Source organism: Somniosus microcephalus, chromosome 10 (genome assembly GCF_052327205.1).
Source record: "Somniosus microcephalus isolate GS21.2 chromosome 10, FLI_Smic_1.0, whole genome shotgun sequence".
NCBI classification, from domain to species: Eukaryota; Metazoa; Chordata; class Chondrichthyes; order Squaliformes; family Somniosidae; genus Somniosus; species Somniosus microcephalus.
Window position 1 is genome coordinate 158,967,231 of NC_140996.1, and position 25,137 is coordinate 158,992,367.

The following is a 25,137-nucleotide window of genomic DNA, read 5'->3' on the forward strand; positions in this document are numbered from 1 at the left end:
TGAAAGGGTGGTAGAGGCAGGAACCCTCAACATTCAAGAAGCATTTAGATGAGCACTTGAAACGCCATAGCATACAGGGCTACGGACCAAGGGCCGGAAAATGGGATTAGAATAGAGAGAGAGCTTGATGGCTGGCGCGGACACGATGGGCTAAAGCGACTCTCTGCTATATAACTATGATGACTAAGCATGCTAGATTTCTGGAAACATTTTTTTTTACTTGTACTTTTCAGCACTATCAAAATAGTGTCAGTGCAGTATCTGAATTTTGAGGTATAGGACAGGTCAGTGGTCACACTATTATTGTACAAAAGGACCCTGTATCTGAAAAAATGGGCACTTCATTATGCTCCAGCCTTATACTCTGAAATGTTAAAAATACACAAACTCGTTCTCCTTGGTGTGTAAAAACATTCAGAAATATCAACTCCAGTTATTCTTGGTCATACTTTAGCAAAAGGGTAAACTCATTCAGTGTAGCCTCCAATCATAAATTAAGACACTTCAATGTACACTGTTCCTTTTTCTTTATTGTACAACTAAAATGCCAGAGTTCACAGTCCTTGGCATGTCAGTAGTCCTGCTTCAGGCTGCATTGCATTGGATTGCCTCTTTTCACCAATATCTTTAAAATGAAAACATGCAGTCATTATTTTCTATTCCATTATGAACTTGTCTTTATAAAGTTTATCATTCAATTTAAATAGGTTTGCAATTAGGCAATGCAAAAATATATAAACATAACTCCAATCCAAGATCTAAAGGAAACAGTGAGTGGATACCACTTTCAGTAGGAACAGTGAAATCAGAAAGAAAGTTGTACTCCTTTTGTAAGATCCTTCCAAAAAGGCAAAGTTGTAACAAGTTGAAATAGTATTTTTAAAAGCCATAAACTGGTACTGGATTGGATTGATTGTTGTGAACAATACTGGGATGTCTTTCTTTAAGCACAATTTAAATGTATAGCAACCCCCTCCTTGCAACACTCTACAATATTCCTTTGCCTCAGATCCAGGGATTATCAATACACATGTATAATTGTGGCAACGTGACAAACTGAAAAAAAAGTTGCAATTATATATTCAGCAGCACATTAGAATAATTAAAGAAAGTACACTGAAAAATATTCAGCATAGGTTTCAACTACAGTATCCCCCTTTTAAAAAGAATGCTATTACAGGTACGTACATTTAACTTAAACAATCGTTAAGTTTCTTCAGTCCATTTCTGTTGAGTTTTTTTTTTAAATACTGCACTGCAGACTCTCTCTCAAAGATTAGGGCATTATTCCATGTACAAGATGGAAGAAACACCCTTTCCTGCACACCCAGGGCACACTTTGCCATTTTGTAAGTCTTTAAACACAAATCAGACATGCTTTAGAAATTCTGGATTTAAGCTAAAACTATTGGTTTCCTTAGTTTTGGAAAAGTATGACAGTTATGAGAATATCCCAAATGTGAAAAGAAAAAAAAAAAACTTGCATTCAGACAGCACCGTATTCAGTTTCTAGGACATCCCTAAGCACTTCACACCAAAATTAATAACTTTTTCCAAGTGCAGTCACTTATTGAAGACAACCAGGACTCAGCATCTGTCACTTAGGAGGTTTAGGCTTTTAAAAGGCAATGGAGTGAACTTAAAGATGGCAAACAGTAAAGGAAGCATGTACATACAAATACACATACAGTTCCTACCATGCTCATTTCTGAAACTAACCCAGTTAAATTAAGTATTTTAAAGTTAGAGAGAGAATATTAGAGCTCATGGGCAAAAGGCATCTATGAACCATAAAGTTAAGTTTTTACAGAGAAAAGGGGTTTTACCCCTAGGTTTAAAAAAAAAATAGCAATGGGAAGCTTTAAGTAACAACGTCCTCTATTAAAACAAATTCCGAATGTTAAATCCTAGATACAAAGCATCAAATTGTATTGTTAAACTTGTACTCTGCTTTTCAAGGGTCCACCACAAGCTGAAATTGGTTGGGCCCCGAGCTTTATCACTTAAGTGTTAGTTTACTTCTAAGGGAGGGAAAGAGCTGAATGGGCAAAGTGAGCTGGATGGGCAAAGTGAAATAATTTGCAAGATAAATGTTGACAGTGTAATTTTTTTTAATATAAATGCCTCAGTATTATTGTCCCTTTTCCAGCCTACTGGCCCTGGTTTCCCTTCTCACCAGGAAGCTTTTCAGTGACATCAGTGAGTGGCTCCACAAGGAATCTCTTCAAAGTCTTTTCTGACTTTGGGCATCAAGTTGATGGCGTTGAAGCCAGAAAAATTCAATACTGCAAGTATATCGACAGTACTGACATTTTCCAAGCTTGGCAGCTAGTTATAAATGGACAGCTTGCTGACACTCCCAGGAGCGGACATCGGTGCAGTAGCTCTCTGGTGAAATTTAAAATAACACATCTTCAAAGAAGCTAGAAATATAGGGCAACATTAGGAATATCCGCTTTTAAAAATAATTTTTCATGACGTTCACTGAGGAGGGGGAAAGGGAATAAAATAAATTTTAAACCACTCATTGCACTTTTCTTCTTTAAGAAAAAGTAGCCACACAAATTTACTGAAGTTTTAGTATCAGGGTTTTTCATACCTTTGAATAATTACCCCATTAGTTGTAAGGATTTTTTTTTAAATTCTGATTTACTTGAAGATCCACTGTGTTATCTAGGAGCTGAACTTCAATGAACTACTGTTACTGTCACTTTATGACTGGGAAAAAATGTCTCCAGAATGATATTATTTCTTCAGTGAAACAATCAAGATAAATCATTTAGCAGTTTAAAAAGCACACTTTTCAAGTAACTGATTCTATCATTCTGTAGGAACTTCAGTCTCATTTACATTAAAAATATATTTTACTGATAAGAGTCTGTACAAGATGATGCTGGTGTAAACTGGAATAGATAATGAACAGAATTCGCTCTCCAGCAATGGGTTGCATATCGGCATATTTTGTATAAGTGGGTGGATGAAACCAGTACAGGAATTTACCAGCTTAGTGGTTACTGTGTTAATTGATTAGCACTCACAGTTGAGCAATCCAGAGTTTGGGCTCTTGTGCATTGCTAAACCAGAGAACCACCAAGTTTAAAATCTGTAAGACCATATAGGACAATTTCAAAATGTGAACTTGTGAAAAACAAAAACAAAAGCTGCACTACTTTTAAATATTAACTGGCACTCGGATGTACAGAACTGTGTAAAGTGCATCCCAAAACACCACTCTACATTTACTTTGTTAGTTGGCTTTTAAGTGAACAGTAAATCAGTAGCTTTTAGCATTTCTAGACTGGTCATACTGTTCCAGTTATTATATCTTCAGCAGAGATTAATATTTGGGATTGGGAAGAATCTGCTGAAAACTGAAGCTTTAAGGAAAAAAATTCAAGAATTCACTTCACTCGTGCTTCAATGTTTCAATTCTGAGTATTTAGGTCATGACTTTCTTTACACAAGAGATCCATTGACAAAATTTCAATTTGTCTTTTAGACACTAAAGAACATAAGTTTTTTTTATTCAAGGATCCACAGCATCACCTTCTTACAAAAGCTTCAACTAATCAATGGCATAAGAGTGCTTAGTTCAGGCTAATTTACAGCTTTATACTCTGGAGAGTCAAATATTTGAAGCTAATACTGTAAAATAATCTAATACTGTAGTTAGTACAGTAGACCAATTACTTAGAGTGATGTGGCAACTTGTTTTTACTAAAAACGAGTCAAAAACCACATACTTGCTCATCCAGTACTGATGAATTCTATTATATGCAGTTCTGATTATACACATTTCTCCATCCCAACTCAGGTATAGATGACTATATTCCGCTTTGTTCTTAATGGGGTAAAATAAAATAAAAGCTTTTGGAAACAGGCAAATCATTCTGTGGATGCCTCACAACACTGTACCTGAACAAATTTAAACATACATTTGTACCACTTGTAATTCTCTATTACACGGGCCTAGCAGTGGTGCTGTCATTACCATAAACCCTGAGCACACAGTCCTAGACTAGCACCAGTACCTATTGATATACTATATCACAGAAAAGGTGCTACATAGTTACAATAACATATGATGAGGTTCAGTAAGTTTTTGGTATGGTACCAGAGTGGCAAGTGTCTGATACAATAGCATACATTTTCCAAAAATTGAAAAATGCATCCGTACACTTCAAGGCCTTTTATCTACACAGTCAAACATGAAACTGATGACGATGTCTGTTTCTAATGAAAACCTATAATTTTTAATGTGCTTCATCAAAGTACTTTATGAAGTTATAAACAGATATCGCCAAAAGCATTAAGACTCAAGACTGGACAAAATCCTAACATCAGGTGCCATAGTCAATGAATACATAATAAAATGCTTAATACAGATGCAACTTGAAAACCTTCTCCCCACTTGTAACACTGAAAAGTCTGTAGCTAGCATAAAAGATGGCTTCTGACAAATACTTTCCACTTCATAATTAAAGGTGTAGTTTGGTCGGGTAGCAAAGCATTATTGCTCTCCCCTTAGTTCTCTTCCCCTCCAACTGGTTATGACTGCCTTGCCTTCTGCCACTCAACAAATTCATCAAGAAGCACAGGCCCTGAAAAGAAAACAAGTTAAATTGCAATTTCTTTTTGAATATATTGGAATAAATGCATAATCGTATTTATGGGAAAGAAACTTACATGCACCATCTTCATCATAGTTGCTTAGGTCTGCAAGTACAGTTCTGCTGAACTCCAATACATTGAACCACTGATCCTTATTCATAACTCTGTACTTTGATTGCTGCAAAGAGTTCATATGCTATTATGAAAAACACTTACTTAGGGAAAAAAGTTATTTATTTCCTCAAATTTGTAGTTGGAATTTTTGCAATGATTTTCAAGAAAATATTTAAAAAAAAGAATTAACAAAGTACCTCCAAAAATTGGTAAAAGGCAGAGAACAGAGCCCATGTTCTTCCTAGGAGAAGAGCTAACATAGACTTAGCAGTATCAATATCAAGGCTACGCTGGTCTTTATCCTAAAAAAGAGAGCACATTGTAAAAGTAGCGATTTTGAGTTTAAGACAACTTTTATCAATAAATGTTAAGCAACAGCTCAAAGATCAATGCAAGTGAATTTTTTTTTATTTTGTCTTACCCTAGCAAAATCAAAGGCATATCTGTAAATTTGTTTGAAAGCTGACAGATCATTCAGTTGTGAGCGCAAATAGTCAAATTTGCTCTGCAGCCTTTCTGTGCAGTCACATCTAGGTTAAAACAAATACAGTATTAAAGGTAGGATTTTCCTAAACAAAGATCCAAAGGATAATCAGGAAGTAAACATACTTGATACACACATTTACTGGCATGAAGCATGAGCTGTAGCATGTAGTTAGTGAAAATGTATACAGGGCATAGTGGTCAAACAGTTGGGAATGGACTGCTATGCATTCATTTTATTCTAGAACAGGCATAATCACTGAGATTTCTTACTGTAATGAGGTCATTCCTTTTAACCACTCTTCTTTAGTGAAAAATCCCATGTTTTGAGCCTCCAGCTTCCATGCCAATACCAACATGATAATCTGCAGACAAAAAAAAAAAAAAAAAAAATAATCTTATTAGGGGCACTTTTCAGCATAACTAGAAGTTTAGCAACGTTTTTCACCATCCAACACCAGATCCTGTCAGTTTAAACCCCATCGAAAGTGCCAGAAAGAACTATAGTTTCAGTACACAACTAAAATTAATTTTCAAGTTGTCTTTTATATTCCATTTCTCCACAAACACCACATCAACTCACGAATGAAACTATTTTTCAGCATTATGCTGAATCAACATTTGCATAAAGCTATACCTGACATTTGAGGATTCAGGTCATATTTAAAGCAAGTGCAGTACATCACATTAGATATAGGTAGTTCATTTCTTTTCTGTCTGAATCCAAATTAGTTTACCTTACACAAATAGGTCAAATCCTAGCAAAAATAGGGAATGCCTAAATTATATGTCCCCACCCAGCCCTCTGCAACATGCATCAAATTCTTTCTACATATAATATGAAATCAATTATGCTTGTATATAGGACACTGAGGTTGTAACTGAGCAAACTTCCTGGGAGGGGCATGTTTTTGGAAGCTAGAGATTGCAGTTCCTGGTGAGAATTGAGCAGGGTGGCTTCAAACATGCTGATGTTTAGTTGAAGAAAGAACTGGCTCATCCATGATGGCATTGGGACAGGCAATCAGACAGCACAGCAACAGTTGTAGAGTAATACATGAGGAGCCCTTCCCGCCCCCCTCCGACCAGGAAATGTAGGGGCAATCTGGAGGTGACTGTGGGGGTACAGGTCAATATTTATCCCTCAACCAACATCACTAAAAAAAATTATCTGGTCATTATCAGTTTGTGGGATCTTGATGTGCACAAATTGGCTACTGCATTTCCCTACATTACAACAGTGACTACAGTTAAAAAAAAAGTACTTAATTGGCAATAAAGCACTTTGGGGATGTCCTGAGGTCATGATAAGCACTATATAAATGCAAGTTCTTTCTTTCCAGAGGAAGGAGGAAATATGTTGGCTAAATTGGGACAAGTAGAAGTGGAACCACGAAAGGCCAATGTTGTGGTGCTGGACCACACAGGCAGTGAAGAAAAGAAGCACTATTTCTAAAAGGAAATTTCTGGGCTGCAGGTAATGTATACCTTTCTTCCTGTATTACACATCTTGTTCATCCAGATGATAGCATGAATATCTCACTGCACAGAATTGTGTCTTATCTATGAACTGCCAGATGCAAGTAGCTCAATAGCTTTCCATGCTACTTCACCATATTGTTGGTCCTGGATCCTAATCAAATGTTTGAAACTAGAAAATTCAGTGCCCAAGTGTTACTGAAGATTGTAACCTCACCCCCCCAACTGGGATGGAGGACTGAAAAGGTTGTTGAGCATCATGGGAAGTTATGGAGACTGCGGCTGCTGGGATGTTTGAACGGAGTTAAGACTGTGGAGCCACGTGTGTAACCTATCCACTTGACACTTGAGATGGTACAGGCTCAAAGAGACTTGCAATACCTGATCTACAACTGAACTAGTACTGTTGATAATCTAGTTCCCAAAAGTAGCTAATTATACTTGGTGTACTACATCTATTGCTAAATAAAAAGTTCATGAATTTTGGTGCCATCAGATTTTTTTTTTTTTTTTTTTTTATTAAAGTCTGTATATATGGCACATTTGCTATTAAAATAAGCACAGCAAGTCTCTGAAGTTATTGAACAAAAGTTTGAGTATTCTGATATGGTACACTACTGAGGATCTCTGCCATTGCTTCTTGCAAGTTTCTTTCCTAACATTATCACGATTAACAATATTGCCAAGGATATCATATATAAAAAAAAAATAGAAAATGAGCACACCCTCTAGGGGATGGCTTCTTTCCTGCAGGTTGGAGCGCAAGCACAGTATTACACAGTGATGCAAACAGAGCTCAATGGGAGACAATAAGCCAAGTAACCACCTACCTAAAATTATAAAAATGTAGTAGATAATAATAGGTATAATTGAAACTATAGATTACATTAAGCAGCAGCAGAAATGTGAAAGTGTTCAAAAGTAAACAAGATAGAGGAAATAGCACAGAATGGATCAAAATCATGAATTGGTGAAAGAATACAAACCGTTCATTCAGGTTAGAAAGGTGGTGATTTAGCTCTATATTACATGCCAAAGTCAACCAGGTCGCAATGTGTACACGCAAAGAGATAAAAATTATTAATGTTACCATGTGCATCATGCAACAACAACTTGCATTTACATAGCACCTTTAACGTAGTAAACTGTACCAAGGTGTTTTATACAAGCGTTATCAAACAAAAATTTTATACTGAGCCACAGAGATTTTAGGACAGGTAACCAAAAGCTTGGTCAAAGAGTTAGGTTTTAAGGAGCGTCATAAAGGATAGAAAGAGGGGGTTTAGGGAGGAAATGCCAGGACTTAGGGCCTAGGCAGGTGAAGGCACGGCTGCTAATGACAAAGGAAGATGCTCTCAATTTAAATAACTGGGCAAGAAAGGGCCATTTAGTCCATCCAAAGTCAGCACAATAGAGCAAATGCACTTGTTTTAGCTATTTTCTGAGGTGATGTTCAAAGCTTTCTCTCCAAATGTTTGCCATTTCCTGGATTTTATGCACACGGTTTACTTCACAGCAGATTGTTCTTCACAGTAGCTAGAATTACAGAGATGTCCTGAAATTTTGAGGGATAGTTTGCACCTCATCAGAATTGGTTGTATTGAACTAAAATGATGTGCTGTAACATGCACATAGCAGATTGCCCTGATGAATATTTGAAAAGACGCATGCCTGCATAACAACACAACGTCTCAGGGAAATTGCAAAGGAAGCACAACAATAGGCGTAGCATGTGTGCATGAAATGCATATCCTAGGACATTACTTTCTTTGGTATTACAGGAACAACATAGGTGCGCAGAATGCATGGTTTGGATAAATCCTTGGCCTGCATCCCTTTGACTAACAGCCAGTAGATGAATGTATGCCAACATATTTCATTTAACATTTTCACAATAAGGCAGCAGTCAGGGGAGCCAGCAAAAGGTCACATACTTCCTTATGGTAAGTAGCAGGTCCATCTCCTTCATGTAAACATTGTAAAGCAAATCTTTAGGTTTTCATAACAGTAATAGCTTTTACCATTTTAGGATAAGATATTTGGACCAGCCACCAGCACGAGGTAAGTAAACTGCAATTTTAAAAAAAGGTAGAAATTCATCTTAACAAAATGGCAGCACATCTACAATAGGCTCTTGCACAAAACTGAAAAAAATCAAAACTACCTACTCCCAAGCTAAAAGGAAAAATCTCCTTTACTGTAACTAAATTCAAAAGGAAGCTCTATAACTAGAAACAACACATGGTATAAACAAACATTTACTTAGCAGTTATTTTGAGAATAGACTGTCATTTCAGTAATTACTGACTTTCAAAAAAGATAAACTTACATTTTCAGGCTCCACGCCTATATCTTCACAAAACTTTTCCATTCCCTCAGGGCCAACAACTTCATCTGTTCCTTTAAGAGAGAAGGGGTAAAAAAAATCCTGGATTCGACCAGTTCTAAAGCACTAAAGGGAGTCCCTATATGAAGTTCAACTAAACATATTTAACCCATATACAAGGCAGGCTTCATTCTTCTTCCAATTTGACCGACAGAAGCCTGTAAAAAAAAAAGTAACTGCTACGTATGGATAGAGATCAGACCAGCAACGTGATCACATGCATGTGCTTTTCTCAGTAAGGCAAGTCAGCACAGTACAGGGATTAACCTGACCAAAATGGAGCAGTTTCATAAGTAGCAAGCACATAAACACCAACGCATTAAAATTTTGAAGCAATCCGACATGTACAGTATAGTAAATCTAAATGAATCTGACATGTTTGAATTGCCCTCTTCCCTTTCCTGGTATAAAGAACAATTAGTTGCTCAAACTCAAGTGTTTCTTGAAACTAGTTTCAGGTTGGTCTACAAAACAAATGGATAAAACATGGAATTTTGTTTTAAATAGATAATGGACTGGAACATTCTAACCCGTCACCAGCAAAAACACAAGTTGCTAAACTATCTGAAGAAAATCCAGACCAAAAAATAAAACCCACACTAAAATTCCTAAGACACTAAGCAAAACTGCATTTGTGGCATGTTCTCTACACTCAATCATCCATCACATGGCTTGAGGTCCCAGGAAGCTCCGCATGTCATTAACTCAATTTCCATAAGGAGTACAACATAACCAATTCTGAAGGAGTTTGTTACCATGCCAAGATTGCACTGCTAAAGCATACATTTGATACAATACTGTAACAATATCTGAAAGTTATATTAAGATAATTAACGTAGTATATTTACTAGCCATTTAAAAAACTTAAAATCCACTGATTGCCCCAAACCAGGCCTGTTTATTTGAACTGGGCAAGTGCAAGTGTTGTGCCATCCCACTCCACAGTAGCATATGCAAAGGCAGATACAGATACAAAAGTGTTATTACTTAATCTATCCCCAAGGAGACTAATGGAAAGTCATTTAAGTGTGCATTATCTATTTTACTAGCTTCCCAAAACTCCATGAGGTTATTGAATGATAGTAATCTATACAATGGCCCAGAAATTCAGGTCTCCACAGGTGAGTACACACGGGGTACTCACCTGTAAGCCCAATGGAAGTGCCGGTTTCCTGCATGCTCTGCAAACCGGCACTTCCGATCCCCTGAAAGTAAGGGTTAGGAGGTGGAACGCGTGCGCAGGAGAGGCTGCGCGTGCGCATCGAACTTCGGGTTTTTTTTTTTTTGCACGTTTTCCCGGGAGGGTAAGTCGGCAGAAGTTAGACATGTAAAAAGCAGGCGTAAGGCCTGCTTTTTACAAAGTACAGGAAACTCTTTTAACCGGCACCTAAATATCCAGAAATCTCTCAACTGGCAAAATTCAGGAGTAGGTTCAGGTAAGTTTTACTATATATTAGTGGCCATGTAACCGGGGTTCCTGGATCTGTGGCCATGTAACCGTGGTTCCTGCACCTGTGGCCGTGTATGGGGCTCTCGTACCTTGGTAAGTATACCTCTCTGTAATCCGGACTTTTTGATCAACCGGCACCACACCGGTCCAGTCAGTGCCGGATAAAAAAAGTTTCCTGTTAAGTGGTGAATTAATTAAAACATTTTTTCCCACAGGTTTATTATTTTTAAATACTTTAAAGCAAGGCAAGTTTATTTTTTAGCCCCATTCGAAAATAAAATTATTTTTCTCAAAAATTTAAATTGTTTAAAAGTTATTTCATGTAATTTATAGTTTATTTAAAAAATGTGTTTTTAAAAAATTTATTTGAAGATTTAGTGCTGTTATGAGGCCGTAGTATTTATAAGTTTTGACAGCTCTTCCTGCCAATCTTATGAATGGAGCATTCCCTGCTCCGATTGGCTCCCCATGGCCCACGTGATCCCAGGGGACGCTTCGAACTAACTGCGCCCCTGGGATACGCAAGCACTACGCGCCGGCAACTGGAGCAGGCCCCGGATCAGAATTCCACGGGGGCCCACAGCTCAACGGCCAGCGCGCAAGGTAAGTGCAGGTCGGGGGCTTACACCCGCGGGAAGCCCCCGACCCGAATTTCTGGGCCAATAAAGTCTTACATATAGTGCATCGCACACACTATATGTAGACAGGAAAAAATAACAATGGACTGCAAAGACTGTTTGGCAACAGTTAATCATGGATTTTACTACATTGCTTTATTAACTGGTTCAGCGTTGATGGGAGAGGGCTGCCCAAGGTCACCAGAGTGTAAGCGCCCACCCTACTAACTACCATCAGACCTTTTAAACAGTCCACTGTCTTGTGCACACAGGCACCTTCTTCAGCTGACAGTGCTACCTTCATAGGCATGAAAAAGATGACCAGTAAACAGATTAAAAGCCCTGATATAATGCTTAGCTGCATCTTTTATTCACCTCATGGAAGATTGATAGTTTCGCAGGAAATTAAAACTATATCAAATAAATTACAAGTACAAAAACAACCAGATACTAACCAAACAATAAATTCAAATATAATTTAACAGAAACAGCACTAGCAGATGATACACACAGATTGTAAAATGTTCAGTTAGAGGTTTTAGTCTAATCTTGGTTTCTGATTTCAAAGCTCAAAAGATGATTATATAACAAGTACTTTGGTTCTAATGCTACTGATTAATCAATCATTCAATATCCAGAAATGGTCATGTCAGTGAATTAGGCTACACAAAGTTGCTACTATTCCCAATGTCTTAGTTTCCAGCTTTCCTGGGCTGTATTAACATACTTGGTTGTTACTTGATAAATAAAGTGGCTGCTAAGCCAACTGAGACAAGAAGGGAGCATTACTAAAAGATGAGTCCAGGTTTCTGCTGGTAAGACTAATGAACTCCAATAGACAAACTCACCCAGCAAAATAACTGAAGTAAACTAATTTCTATTTGCTTCAATTAAAAATAAGAGAAAAGCAGCAAAATTAACATGCTTTTCATGCAGAAAAACCTAATCCCAAATGTTGATACAAAAGTTGTTCAGAAATTATGACAGAAATAATACAAGTGCACTGGAAATAGAAATGCTAACATGCAGCTCACACAAAATAAGTCAGGTGGCACAGGGTGTGCCAAGATTGTCCTTTCAACTGCAGACATGTATTTAAATCAAGTCGAGTAATAGAGGTTTCTCCTCTTTCCAGCCCCCCACCCCACAACCAAACAGCCAAGAAATGGTCCCTCTGAAATTAATGCACCTCAAAGTAGCAGAGACAGAAATCTGGAACATCCACTATCACAATTCTGCATTAAGTCACCAACAGACATAAGAAATAAGAGCGGGAGTAGGCCATTCGACCCCTCAAGCCTGCGCTGTCACTCAATAAGATCATGGCTGATCTTCGACCTCAACTCCACTTTCCCGCCCTATCCCCATATCTCTCGATTCCCCTAGTGCACAAAAATCTATCGATCTGTCTTCAATATACTCAATGGCTCAGAATCCACAGCCCTTTGGGGTAGAGAATTCCAAAGATTCACAACCCTGTGAGTGATGAAATTCCTCCTCATCTCAGTCTTAAATGGCCGACCCCTTATCCGGAGACTATGCCCCCTAGTGCTAGACTCTCCAGCCGGGGGAACAACCCCATAGCATCTACCCTGTCAAGTCCTCTCAGAATCTTATGTTTCAATGACATCACCTCTCATTCTTCTAAATTCCAGAGAGAATAGGCCCAATCTACTCAATCTCTTCTCATCCCAAGAATCAATCTAGTGAACCTTCAATGCACCCCCTCTATGGCAAGTATATCCTTCCTTAGGTAAGGAGACCAAAGCTGGTGTTTGTGTTTATAATGGAAAGAAGGAAAAGGGGAGAGAAATATCATTTTTTTGAAGTTCTGGTTGATTCATAATGGTGGAACTGCATAGAACAAGCTCTATTTAACCCATTCTGTGTCTGACCAGAAGTGTTTAATATTGACGCTGGGTACAAGAAGTTCCAGTCCACAGCATGAACATCTCTAAACTTTCATGAGAAATTCTGAAGGAGAATATACTGCAAGAGATAAAATACATTAAATAATTTCATGCTCCCATGTAATTGTCAATATATTTTGAGTACTAACCCCAATCCACCTAGTTATATTAGCATATAGAAATTAGATACAGGTGGAACAAGAAACAGTTGCACTTTAATGGAATGTCATATGTACATATGTGAATTGGTCAATCTAACTAGTCACTGGCACAGCACACTAACATACACCAGTGTTTGGGGTTAATAAAGTCTTGGCCCCCCCCCTTCTCTCCACTCATTTGGAGTTCCTGATCTTCATCACATTGGAATAGGGAGATGTTGAAAAGAAACCTGGTATTTTCCAATAGGGAGAGGGAGGATTCAGCTGTGCATGAGCCATTCGTAGGCTGCATCAGCACATTTTCTAACATTTGTTCAGAGTGCCACCAGCAGAAATCTGGTATCAGGTTGCCTGCTCATCCTTGGTTGCAGCCCACGCATAGCCCGGAGAAGGGGAAAAAGGGTGCATACCCTCAAATTAAGTTAAAACAAAAAACATGTATTATCTGTAGAATGTTGTTAGATATCTTTTGGGTACTCACCGAAAGGTTAAGTAAAGATAGAATTTGTGGTGCCATGTTCAATGACATTTTCTTATTGAAAGTGCAATGTGATTTTGTCCAAAACCTGTCACAAATGATAAGCTTTAAATAACCATACAGCAGAATATTAGAGTAGAGCAATTCAGAAAGTTCTCAAATTCTCTACATATGGGAAATATACGTGCAATAATTTGTTAATTTCCTTTTGCATTGCTATAGCAGCGTGTTTCTTATGACTGAAAGCCACTTACCATTCATGCACTTCAATAATATTGTTCTGGTTGGTTCCGGGCGAGGGGGAGAAAGGTTAAAACATTTTGTAGAAATATTGGTCAAGAACTTGAGACACTAAAAAAATCTTCAGGCCAACAGACAGAATAAACATGCTTTTCTCACCAAGGTCTGCTACTGAAATGCAACAGACTCATGGCTGAAATGCTGCATTGCAATAATACAAATTACTCATTTCCCATTGCTCCAATAGACTTCAGAACAATATGTTTTCCTCGATTCATAATCAGATCCTGCAGGAAAAAGAACTGCTTTTTAAACTGCCCCCCTGCTCATATTAAAAATGTATTCAAAATATATTGCAACAAGAAAGATATAAATAATTATATTTTAAGACCTTATCATAACTTTCCAAAACACAGTTAATATAACTACAAAGTTCTTACCTGCATATTCATAAAACCAAGCTAGGCACTTTTTGCTTGAAAAACTGTCATCACTTATTAATCTAGATGGCGTCTGTACTCTACAGAAACTTAAAAGACAAAAGCTGATCAGTGAACCATTTTCAATAAAACATAACCTTAACTTTAGTCCTAGTCTTCAAGCTTTGATATGAATTTCTTCAGCTTTTAGCATGATGGTAATTGTTTTTCCAAACACTTAAATAAAATGCTAATCAAAACATCCCATTCTCATAATTAAATGTAGAAGAATCAATGTCAAGAAGTTTAAAGCCAAGATTTGGCAGCAGCTACATATCAAGCTGTTTCTCAAACTAGGATGCATTTTTGCACATTGTTAAATGTATATTAGGCACACTATATGCTTCTTCAGTTTCATATAGACATCCCAGATTAAAAGAATATTTTGCCCAACCAAAATAACACTACAATTCCATGTCAGCCTGTTATGTCTGCCATTTACACGTTAGTTTGAGCCTCTTAAAGTGAGAAAAGGCTAATAATGTTTTTTTTTAAATTTCAATAAAGTAATTAACAACTGAAGACATAATTGTTACCCGAAATTACCAATGGCAGGATTTTTATACAAGACAGCACTTCTTTCTCAGCTTACAACAGGCTTTATTTTGAACACATCAAATGGAGAGCTTGAAAATGCTCCTCACATTTTATTACAAAGTGAAATTTCTTCCAATTTAGCAATGTTAGTGAAGAAAAAAAAAACATTTCTTTAAATAAGTCACTGCGATGTCTTAAGAGTCATAACGGCACAGAAGGAGGCCATTCGGCCCATCGAGTCCGCGCCAGCTCTCTGTAGAGCAATCCAGTTAGTCCCATTCCCTCGCTCTATCCCCGTACCCCTGCAAGTTTATTTCCCTCAAGTGCCTATCCAGTCTCCCCTTGAAAACATTGAGTGTCTCCGCTTCCATCACTTTCGTCGGCAGCGAATTCCAGGTCATCATCACCCGCTGCGTGAAAAAGTTCTCACATTCCCTCTCTTGCCCAAAACCTTAAATCTGTGTTCCCTTTTCAGCTGTGGCTCAGTTGGTAGCACACTCGCCTCGGAGTCAGAAGGTTGTGAGTTTGAGAATACATAAAGCTAGGCGGACACTCCAGTGCAGTGCTGAGGGAGTCCTGCACTGTCGGAGGTGCCATCTTTCAGATGAGATGTTAAAATGAGGCCCCGTCTGTGCTCTCAGGTGGACGTAAAAGATCCCATGGCACTATTTTGAAGAGGAGCAGGGGAGTTATCCCCATTGTCCTGGCCAATATTTATCCTTCAACCAACATAACAAAAACAGATTATCTGGTCATTATCACATTGCTGTTTGTGGGACCTTGCTGTGCGCAAATTGGCTGCCACGTTTCCCACATTACAACAGTGACTCCACTTCAAAAAGTACTTCATTGCTGTAAAGCGCTTCGAGACGTCTGGTGGTCGTGAAAGGCGCTATATAAATGCAAGTCTCTTTCTTTGTACCATCAACTAGTGGGAACAGCCTTTCCCCGTCTAGCCTATTCAAACCAGTCATAATCTTGTACACCTCTATCAAAACACCCCTTACCCTCCTTTGCTCTAATGAAAACAAATCCAGCTTCTCCAACCTGTCCTTGTAGCTAAGACCCCCATCCCCAGAACCATTCTGGTAAATCTCCTCTGCACCCTCTCAAGGGCCTTCACATCCTTCCTAAAGTGTGGTGACCAGGACTGGACGCAATACTCCAGTTGTTGCCTAACCAGCGCTTTATAAAGGTTCAGCATAACTTCTCTACTTTTGTACTCAATACATCTATTTATGAAGCCCAAGATCCCATATGTTTTGTTAACCACTTAATATTTCCTGCCACCTTCAGGGACCTATGTACATTAACTCCCAGGTCCCTCTGTCCATGCACACTCTTTAAAATTCCTTCTGCCAAAATGCGTCACCTCACACTTCTCTATTAAATTCCATCTGCCACTTGTCTGCCCATTTTGCTAGCCTTTCTATGTCCTGTTGCAGTTGATTGGTATCACCATCACTGTTTGCCACATCCAAGTTTGGTATCATCAGCAAATTAGGAAATTCTACATATATATATGCAAGCAGTGGCCCCAGCACTGACCCTTGAGGAACACCACTGTCTACCATCCCCCAGTCTGAACAACGCTGTTTTCTGTCCTTAAGCCAATTCCTTATCCAAGCTGCCACTGACCCACCTATTCCATGAGCCTCAATTTTGTTAACCAGTCTGTAGAAGCATTTAATCTATTCATAACATGTAGTTACGAATAACCCTCTCTGCAGTCAACAGTCTACATTTTTATACCAATTTGAGTAAACAAAATGTTGGAAAGTGTTAGTGCTTAAATCCACATCAGGGAGGAAAAAAAGTCATTTATAAATTGGTACCCACCTGCTTATTCGACATTTTTTCATGCTGGCGTCTTCTGACCCTGAAGATTTTCTCTTCTTTTTAACAGGCATCTTGTGAGCACACCAAAAGACAGAACAGGTGCACTGTGAGGAGCTACCTGCAACAGTTTACAGCTTAGTCAGTTTCACACTTATCACAGCCTCATAATCCATAAACTATTTCTATTGCGCTTACCTATATCTTGATCACCTTGGCCATTCAGATCTTCTTTCAAATTCTGTTAAGTCAAAGACAACATGAAAAACTAACGATGACAAACACTTCCATAATAACCCAGATGGATGTAAATACATAGTAAGCCACTTAATGCTGGTTCTCAAAGACTTCAGTGTGTTATGTCGCCAAATCCTGACTTGTGTCTGTAGCCGATGGGATCTCCAAGCCTCAAAACTTTGCCCATGGCATCGAGGGTGGGACCGGGCAGAGGAATTTCTCATGCTTGGAATCTCCTCTGCCTCCACCTCACTATCACTCGGTGACCTGGATGCCAGCTTATAGGTTGACTTAGTGGTCAAAGTGAGGTCGCCTGGAGGTCCAGGCCTAGTTCACAACCTTGGTGTCGTATTTGCCCCCGAGATGATCTTCCAACCACCTATCTGCGCCATCACCAAGACCGCCTACTTCCACCTCCGTAACATCGCCCGTCTCCGCCCCTGCCTCAGCTCATCTGCTGCTGAAACCCTTATCCATGCCTTTGTTACCTCTAGACTTGACTATTCCAATGCACTCCTGGCCGGCTTCCCATCTTCTGCCCTCCATAAACTTGAGGTCATCCAAAACTCTGCTGTCCGTATCCTAACTCGCACCAGGTCCCGTTCACGCATCACCCCTGTGCTCGCTGACCTACATTGGCTCCCGGTTAAGCAATGCCTCGATTTTAAAATTCTCATCCTTGTTTTTAAATCCCTCCATGGCCTTGTCCCCTCTGTATCTCTAACCTCCTCCAGCCCTACAACCCTCAGATATCTGGGCTCCTCCAATTCTGGCATGTTGCGCATCCCTGATTATAATCACTCCACCATTGGCGGACGTGCCTTCTGCTGCCTAGGCCCTAAGCTCTGGCATTCCCTCCCTAAACCCCTCTGCCTCACTGCACCTCTTTCTTTGCTCCTTTAAAACCTACATGTGCCGTAATATCTCTCTATATGGCTCGGTGTCAAATTTTGTTTGATATTGCTCCTGTGAAGCGCCTTGGGACGTTTTACTACATTAAAGGCGCTATATAACTGCAAGTTGTTCCTGGTATAGACAGCACCCACCCGCCCCCACCCCAATTAAGCAGCAATTTAAAAATCTGAGACTGGCCATCATTTTTTCTGCCCCTGTAGCAAGCGCCCAAGATGTGCTGATACCATCGCTGGCACTGTCATAGAGTCATAGAGTTACACAGCACAGAAAGAGGCCCTTCGGCCCATCGCGTCCGCGCCGGCCATCAAGCCCTGTCTATTCTAATCCCATTTTCCAGCATTTGGTCCGTAGCCTTGTAGGCTATAGCATTTCAAGTGCTCATCTAAATGCTTCTTGAATGTTGTGAGGGCTCCTGCCTCTACCACCCTTTCAGGCAGTGAGTTCCAGATTCCAACCACCCTCTGGGTGAAAAAGTTTTTCCTCAAATCCCCTCTAAACCTCCTGCCCCTTACCTTGAATCTATGCCCCCTTGTTATTGACCCCTCTACTAAGGGGAAAAGTTCATTTCTATCCACCCTACCTATGCCCCTCATAATTTTGTATACCTCAATCAGGTCCCCCCTCAGCCTTCTCTGCTCCAAGGAAAACAACCCCAGCCTGTCCAGTCTTTCTTCATAGCTGAAGCGCTCCAGCCCAGGTAACATCCTGGTAAATCTCCTCTGCACCCTCTCCAAAGCAATCACATCCTTCCTATAGTGTGGCGACCAGAACTGCAAACAGTACTCCAGCTGTGGCCTTACCAGCGTTTTGTACAGCTCCATCATAACCTCCCTGCTCTTATATTCTATGCCTCGGCTAATGAAGGCAAGTATCCTATATGCCTTTTTAACCACCTTATCCACCTGTTCTGCTGCCTTCAGGGATCTATGTACATGCACACCAAGGTCCCTCTGATCCTCTGTCTTTCCTAGGGTCTTACCATTCATTGTGTATTCCCTTGCCTTGTTAGTCCGTCCAAAATGCATCACCTCACACTTTTCAGGGTTAAATTCCATTTGCCACTGTTCCGCCCATCTGACCAACCCATCTATATCGTCCTGTAGCCTGAGGCTTCCCGCCTCGCTATTTACCACCCCACCAATTTTCATGTCATCTGCGAACTTCCTGATCATACCTTTTACATTCACATCCAAATCATTAATGTAGACCACAAACAGCAAGGGACCCAGCACCGATCCCTGCGGTACCCCACTGGACACAGGCTTCCAGTCACAAAAACAACCTTCCACCATCACCCTCTGCCTTCTGCCACTAAGCCAGTTTTGGATCCAATGTGCCAAGGCGCCCTGGATCCCATGGGCTCTTACCTTCCTGACCAGTCTCCTATGCGGGACTTTATCAAAAGCCTTACTGAAATCCATGTAAACCACATCCACTGCACTACCCTCATCCACACACCTAGTCACCCCCTCGAAGAATTCAATCAAATTGGTCAGACATGATCTTCCCTTGACAAAGCTATGCTGGCTATCCCTAATTAATCCCTGCCTCTCCAAGTGGAGACCAATTCTGCCCCTCAGAATTTTTTCCAATAATTTCCCTACCACTGATGTTAGGCTCACTGGCCTGTAATTCCCTGGTTTATCCCTACGACCCTTCTTGAATAATGGTACTACGTTAGCTGCTCTCTAGTCCTCTGGCACATCCCCTGTGGCCAGAGAGGTTCTGAAAATTTGTGTCAGAGCCCCTGCAATCTCCTCCTTTGCCTCACATAGTAGCCTGGAATACATCTCGTCCGGGCCTGGGGATTTATCCACTTTTAAGCCTGCTAAAACCGCTAGTACCTCCTCCCTCTCGATGCTAATATGTTCAAGTATATCACAGTCCCCCTGCCCGATTTCTATGTCCACATCATCCTTCTCCATAGTGAACACAGATGCAAAAAATTCATTTAAAACCCCACCTACATCCTCTGGCTCTACACACAGTTTGCCACTTTGGTCCCTAATGGGCCCTACTCTTTCCCTAGTTATCCTCTTGCCCTTAATATACTTATAAAACACCTTAGGATTTTCCTTTATTTTGCTCGCCAGTGTTATTTCATGGCCCCTCCTCGCTCTCCTAATTTCTTTTTTAAGTATCCCCCTGCACTTTTTATACTCCTCTAGGGCTTCCTCTGTCTTTAGTCCTTTGTACCTGCCAAAAGCCCCCCTTTTTTTCCTAATCCATTCTCGTATATCCCTTGACATCCAAGGTTCCCTGGGCTTGTTGGTCCCACCCTTGACCTTTACGGGAACATGTTGCCATTGTACTCTCAATTTCCTTTCTGAAAGACTCCCATTGCTCCGATGTGGATTTTCCTTCAAGTAGCTGATCCCAGTCCACATTGGCCAGATCCTGCCTTATCATATTAAAATCGGCCTTTCCCCCAATTTAGAACCTTTATTTCCAGTCCATCCTTGTCCTTTTCCATGACTACCTTAAATCTCACCGAATTATGGTCACTGTCACCAAAGTGCTCACCTACTAACACTTCTACCACTTGCCCGGCCACATTCCCTAGAATTAGGTCCAGTACCGCCCCCTCTCTTGTAGGACTTTCTACATGCTGGCTCAAAAAGCTCTCCTGGATGCACTTTAAGAATTCTGCACCCTCTAAGCCTTTCACACTCTGACTATCCCAGTTAATATTGGGAAGTTGAAATCCCCCACTATAATTACCCTATTATTTGCACACTTCTCTGAGATTTGCCTACATATCTGTTCCTCTATCTCCCCCTGGCTGTTTGGGGGCCTATAGTACACTCCCAGCAAAGTGCTAGCCCCCTTTTTGTTTTTAAGTTCAACCCATATGGCCTCATTAGAGGAACCTGTTAATATATCATCCCTCCTTACAGCAGTAATTGTCTCCTTAATTAATATTGCGACACCCCCTCCTTTTACCACCCCCCCTCTGTCTCGCCTGAAGATTCTATACCCCGGAATATTGAGCTGCCAGTCTTGCCCCTCCCTCAACCATGTCTCCGTGATAGCAACAATATCATACTCCCATGTGTTCATCAACAACTTCAGTTCATCCACCTTATTCGTAAGACTCCTTGCATTAAAATAAATGCCATTTAGCCTTGCACTACTCCCTTGTGCCGTTACATATTTGCTCTGCCTTCCAGTCTGACTTTTTTCCTCTATATTTGGCTGTACATCAGGGCAGCACGGTGGCATAGTGGTTAGCACTGTTGCCTCACAGCGCCAGGGACCCGGGTTCGAATCCGGCCTCAGGTGACTGTGTGGAGTTTGCACATTCTCCCCGTGTTTGCGTGGGTTTCCTCCGGGTGCTCCGGTTTCCTCCCACAGTCCAAAGATGTGCGGGTTAGGTTGATTGGCTATGATAAATTGACCCTTAGTGTTAGGGGGATTAAATACGTGGGGTTACGGGGATAGGGTGGGATATGTGTTGATGTAGGGGTTACAGGGATCGGGTGGGATATGTGTCGGTGCAGGCTCGATGGGCCGAAATGGCCTCTATCTGCACTGTGGGGTTTCTGTGATTCTGTGAACTGATTAAGCAAAATTTGGAAAAATTGGTCATTGAAAGAGTAACAGCAGATATTAATCTATTTATAGGGAAAGGTCCATCAACTGAGCATTCCTGCCAGTCTAACCATGCTTCCTTGGCAAACAGTAATAAAAATTCATCGCTGTATATAGCCAAGGAGGCACTTCAAATGAAATGAGGGCTGCCCAAGTAAACTATACATGTGCTTAAACTATTTGTAAGGTGAGGAAATAGAAATCAGAAAACTCACATAAATGTGGTGACATTGCTCATTATCATAGAAAAATGGCTAGATAACATTAAAAAATTTATAACAACTTGTTCAGCAAATATCTGCCTCAAGAACACTAAATTTCCTTGCAAAATAGTCAAGACTAATGTAACTGGACACCAATCTTCCCTCAAACTGTTTTATTTCGAGGGTGGGGGGTGGGGAATGAAGAGGAATAAATTGCATTTTATTAACATTGACATATTTTGCACCAAGTCAAAAAAACTTGTTTGATCCTCCATGCATTAAAAATCGGCATTTCGATTGAGCTGAAGTGTTCATGCAGAAGCCTATTAGACTATGACCTACATAATCTCAGAGAGCTCCATTTTTCAGGTCATCTTGATGATGTAGTCGACTGTAATTGGCCACAGTTTAAAGTATTGGCATCCGAGCTGGCAGTAGCATTAACCAGTTTGGTTTTTGTCCAGTGTCCTACTGCTAATTATGGCTCTCCCATCTCTCCATTGCTTAGTATCTCTGTTTTCCTCCTTGAACTGAGTCATTGCAATTCCAATTCTCATCAAATTTGCAGGTAGCCACACAAGGTACTCCATCTAGGAACCTGGGCCAAACATTGCTATAACTCATCCATCAAGTTCAATTGTGGCAAGGTTACCACCCAACTCTAGACCACCTTGAATGGGAGTTTATTGTTCTCATAACTATGCTATTACCATCTGTTAAGTAGATACAGTGAATGCACTTCAGTCTTCTACTAAGGCAGTCAAGTCATCACTGTGCTCCATACAATAAAAGATCAAAATATATGACCAATTTTAATTGCTTTCATGTTTAATCAAAAATACACCATTTCCAATTAAGAAAAGCAATTTAGTGGACAGGAATCACATCATCCTCCCCAAAAAAGCACAAAACTAATACATTTAATATAATACTTCTCTGTTGCATTGCTCAATGGTAGTCTTGCAATAGGAGGAAACACCTCAGATCAGTTTAGAGTGAAATTTTATTGATAGCTTGTACTGTACCACAAAACCATAGGTTGAGTTCTATCAGCTTTTTAATCCTTGATTCCTTGGTATAGTAGGTGAAATCCACTTATCAGTTTAGTTAATCTTGTCCTTTGCAGCTTTCCACAAATTATGACCAGACTCAAATCTTGTGCTGAAGGCTGTAAACGGTTGTCATCCCATCACTTATTTGAATACACCCCTGCAATGTGATCCATCAGTATTGGCTGTACTTGGTGTTTCAACACACGGTTCAGTAAATCAGTAAACTGAACTTTCAAATAAAGATCCAATCATTACAGGATTTTTTTTTTTTTGCTCTTGGGATGTGGGCAATGTTGGCAACACCACAGTTTATTCCTGTCCTTTATGCCAGGAGAACATGGTTGTGGGCCTTTCCTTGAACCACTGTAGTTCTTGTGATGATGTTGCTCCCATGATGGGGTTAGATCGGGAATTCCAGGGTTTTGACTTCGCGACGATGAAGGAATGGTGATACATGTCCAAGTCAGGATGGCGCGTGACTTGGAGGTAACGACGTCCCCAGGATCTTGCCTTCTTGGTGGCAGAGGTCACGGGGAAGGGAGGTGCTATCTAAGCAAAACTTGAGTTGCTACAGTGCATCCTGTAGATAGTACATACTACAACAGCAGTGTGCCGGTAGTGAAAGGGGTGGATATCAAGTAGAGTGGCAAGGGCACCAATCAAGTGGATTGCTCGATCTTGGATGGTGTTGTGCTTTGAGTTTTGTTGTAGCTACACCTATCCAGGCAAGCGGTGAGCATGACATCACACTGCTGACTTAAGGGCTTTAGATGATGGAGATGCTTTTGAGGGGCCAGGTGAGCTACCCATTACAGATTATCTAGTTTCTGCCCTGATCACTCAGGACCCCCAGGATGTTGATGGTGACAGAAGCTCAGGTGGTTGGGCCTTTTCTTGTTGGAGATGGCCACTACTTGTCACAAATGTGGGACGAATGTTATCTGCCATTTGTAATTAACTGAAATATTAAGGATAGCTAACATCTCTAAATTACAATATTAAAGGCCCACTCACTTTAATTGCTATACTCTTCATCACCAAGACCACCTACTTCCACCTCCGTGACATCACCCGTCTTAACCCCTACCTCAGCTCATCTGATGCTGAAGCCCTCATCCATGCCTGTTTCCTCTAGACTAGACTACTCCAACCGTCTCCTGGCCGGCCTCCCAGCTTGCCTCTGTAACCAAACTCAAAGCTCTGCTACCTGTATCCCAACTCGCACCGTCCTATTCACCCATCACCACTGTGCTCGCTGGCCAATATTGGCTCCCGGTCCAGCAATGCCTCGATTTTAAAATTCTCATCTTGGGTTTCAAATCTCTGCATGGCTTCATTCCTTCCCATCTCTAACCTCCTGCAGCCCCAAAAACCTCAGATCTCTGCGCTCCTCCAATTCTGGCCTCTTGCGCATCCCCCATTTTAATTGCTCCACCACTGGCAGCTGTGTCTTCAGCTGCCTAGGCCCTAATGTCTGGAATTCCTTTCCTAAACCTCGCCACCTCTCTCTCCTTCTTTAAGATGCTCCTTAAAGCCTACTTCTTTGATCAAGTTTTTGGTCATCTAGTCGAATATCTCACGTGTCAAATTTTGTTTGATAACGCTCCTGTGAGGCATCTTGGGATGTTTTACTGCGTTAAAGGCCCTATATAAATGCAAGTTGTTGTTGTAGTGATTTCAATCATATTTATCACATCTCACTGCTAAACTGATCGTTGGAATCAACTTTTCAACTGGGAAAAGTAAAGTTCCCAACCCGCTTTCTCTTGAAGACTGATGCTGTGGTACAAGCCCATCAGCTCTCCATCAACTGCCCAAATGGACCTTCATGTGTAATCCCATGTTGCGAACAATGATAGGCTGTTCAAGAGTGGGGAGTATCAAATGAAGTCCACATATGCACATTCCAACGAGAGTCAGTAGACAGATCAGAAGTGGGGACACTATCTAATTCTGCCCCACCCCCACAATCCCTTGTAGTACATTAAAACTGATCTTAAAGCCCCATATTTGCTGAGATGAACTGATTCAGTACAAACCAAGAAATGAACCTGGGACCTTCCAGGTCTGTATGGCTCAATACCATAACAAGTGATGCATTTACTCGGTCATCTGAAACCTTGATATCGCAAAAATGTAATCTAACAGAGAGGTTGAAATGACTGTCTTTTATAAGAACATATGAAATAGGAGTAGGAGTAGGCCATACGGCCCCTCGAGCCTGCTCTGCCATTCAATAAGATCATGGCTGATCATCGATCTCAACTCCACTTTCCCACCCGATCTCCATATACCTTGATTTCCCCGAGTCCAAAAATCTATCTATCTCCGCCTTGAATATACTCAAAGACTCAGCAT

At 40.5% G+C, this 25,137-nt stretch overlaps 1 protein-coding gene across 13 annotated transcripts in view; it reads right to left on the reverse strand.

Annotated features, from left to right (window-relative positions):
- Positions 1-510: 510 nt before the first annotated feature.
- dcun1d5 (DCN1, defective in cullin neddylation 1, domain containing 5 (S. cerevisiae)) overlaps positions 511-25,137 on the reverse strand; it is a 28,284-nt gene continuing 3,657 nt past the window's right edge. For 5 of the 13 annotated variants that reach the window (XM_085999045.1, XM_085999046.1, XM_085999044.1 and 2 more), the window contains exons 3-11: positions 16,980-17,022; positions 16,785-16,902; positions 14,370-14,458; positions 9,017-9,087; positions 5,482-5,573; positions 5,147-5,255; positions 4,923-5,027; positions 4,687-4,807; positions 511-625 (exon numbers count right to left, since the gene is read on the reverse strand). In XM_085999045.1, coding sequence (XP_085855171.1) covers positions 555-625; positions 4,687-4,807; positions 4,923-5,027; positions 5,147-5,255; positions 5,482-5,573; positions 9,017-9,087; positions 14,370-14,458; positions 16,785-16,855 — 729 coding nt within the window. In that variant the 5' untranslated portion in view covers positions 16,856-16,902; positions 16,980-17,022 and the 3' untranslated portion in view covers positions 511-554. Of the gene's footprint in view, positions 4,602-4,686; positions 4,808-4,922; positions 5,028-5,146; positions 5,256-5,481; positions 5,574-9,016; positions 9,088-14,369; positions 14,459-16,784; positions 16,903-16,979; positions 17,023-25,137 lie in introns of all 13 variants that reach the window. The other 8 variants (XM_085999049.1, XM_085999056.1, XM_085999048.1 and 5 more) reach the window with 6 other exon arrangements.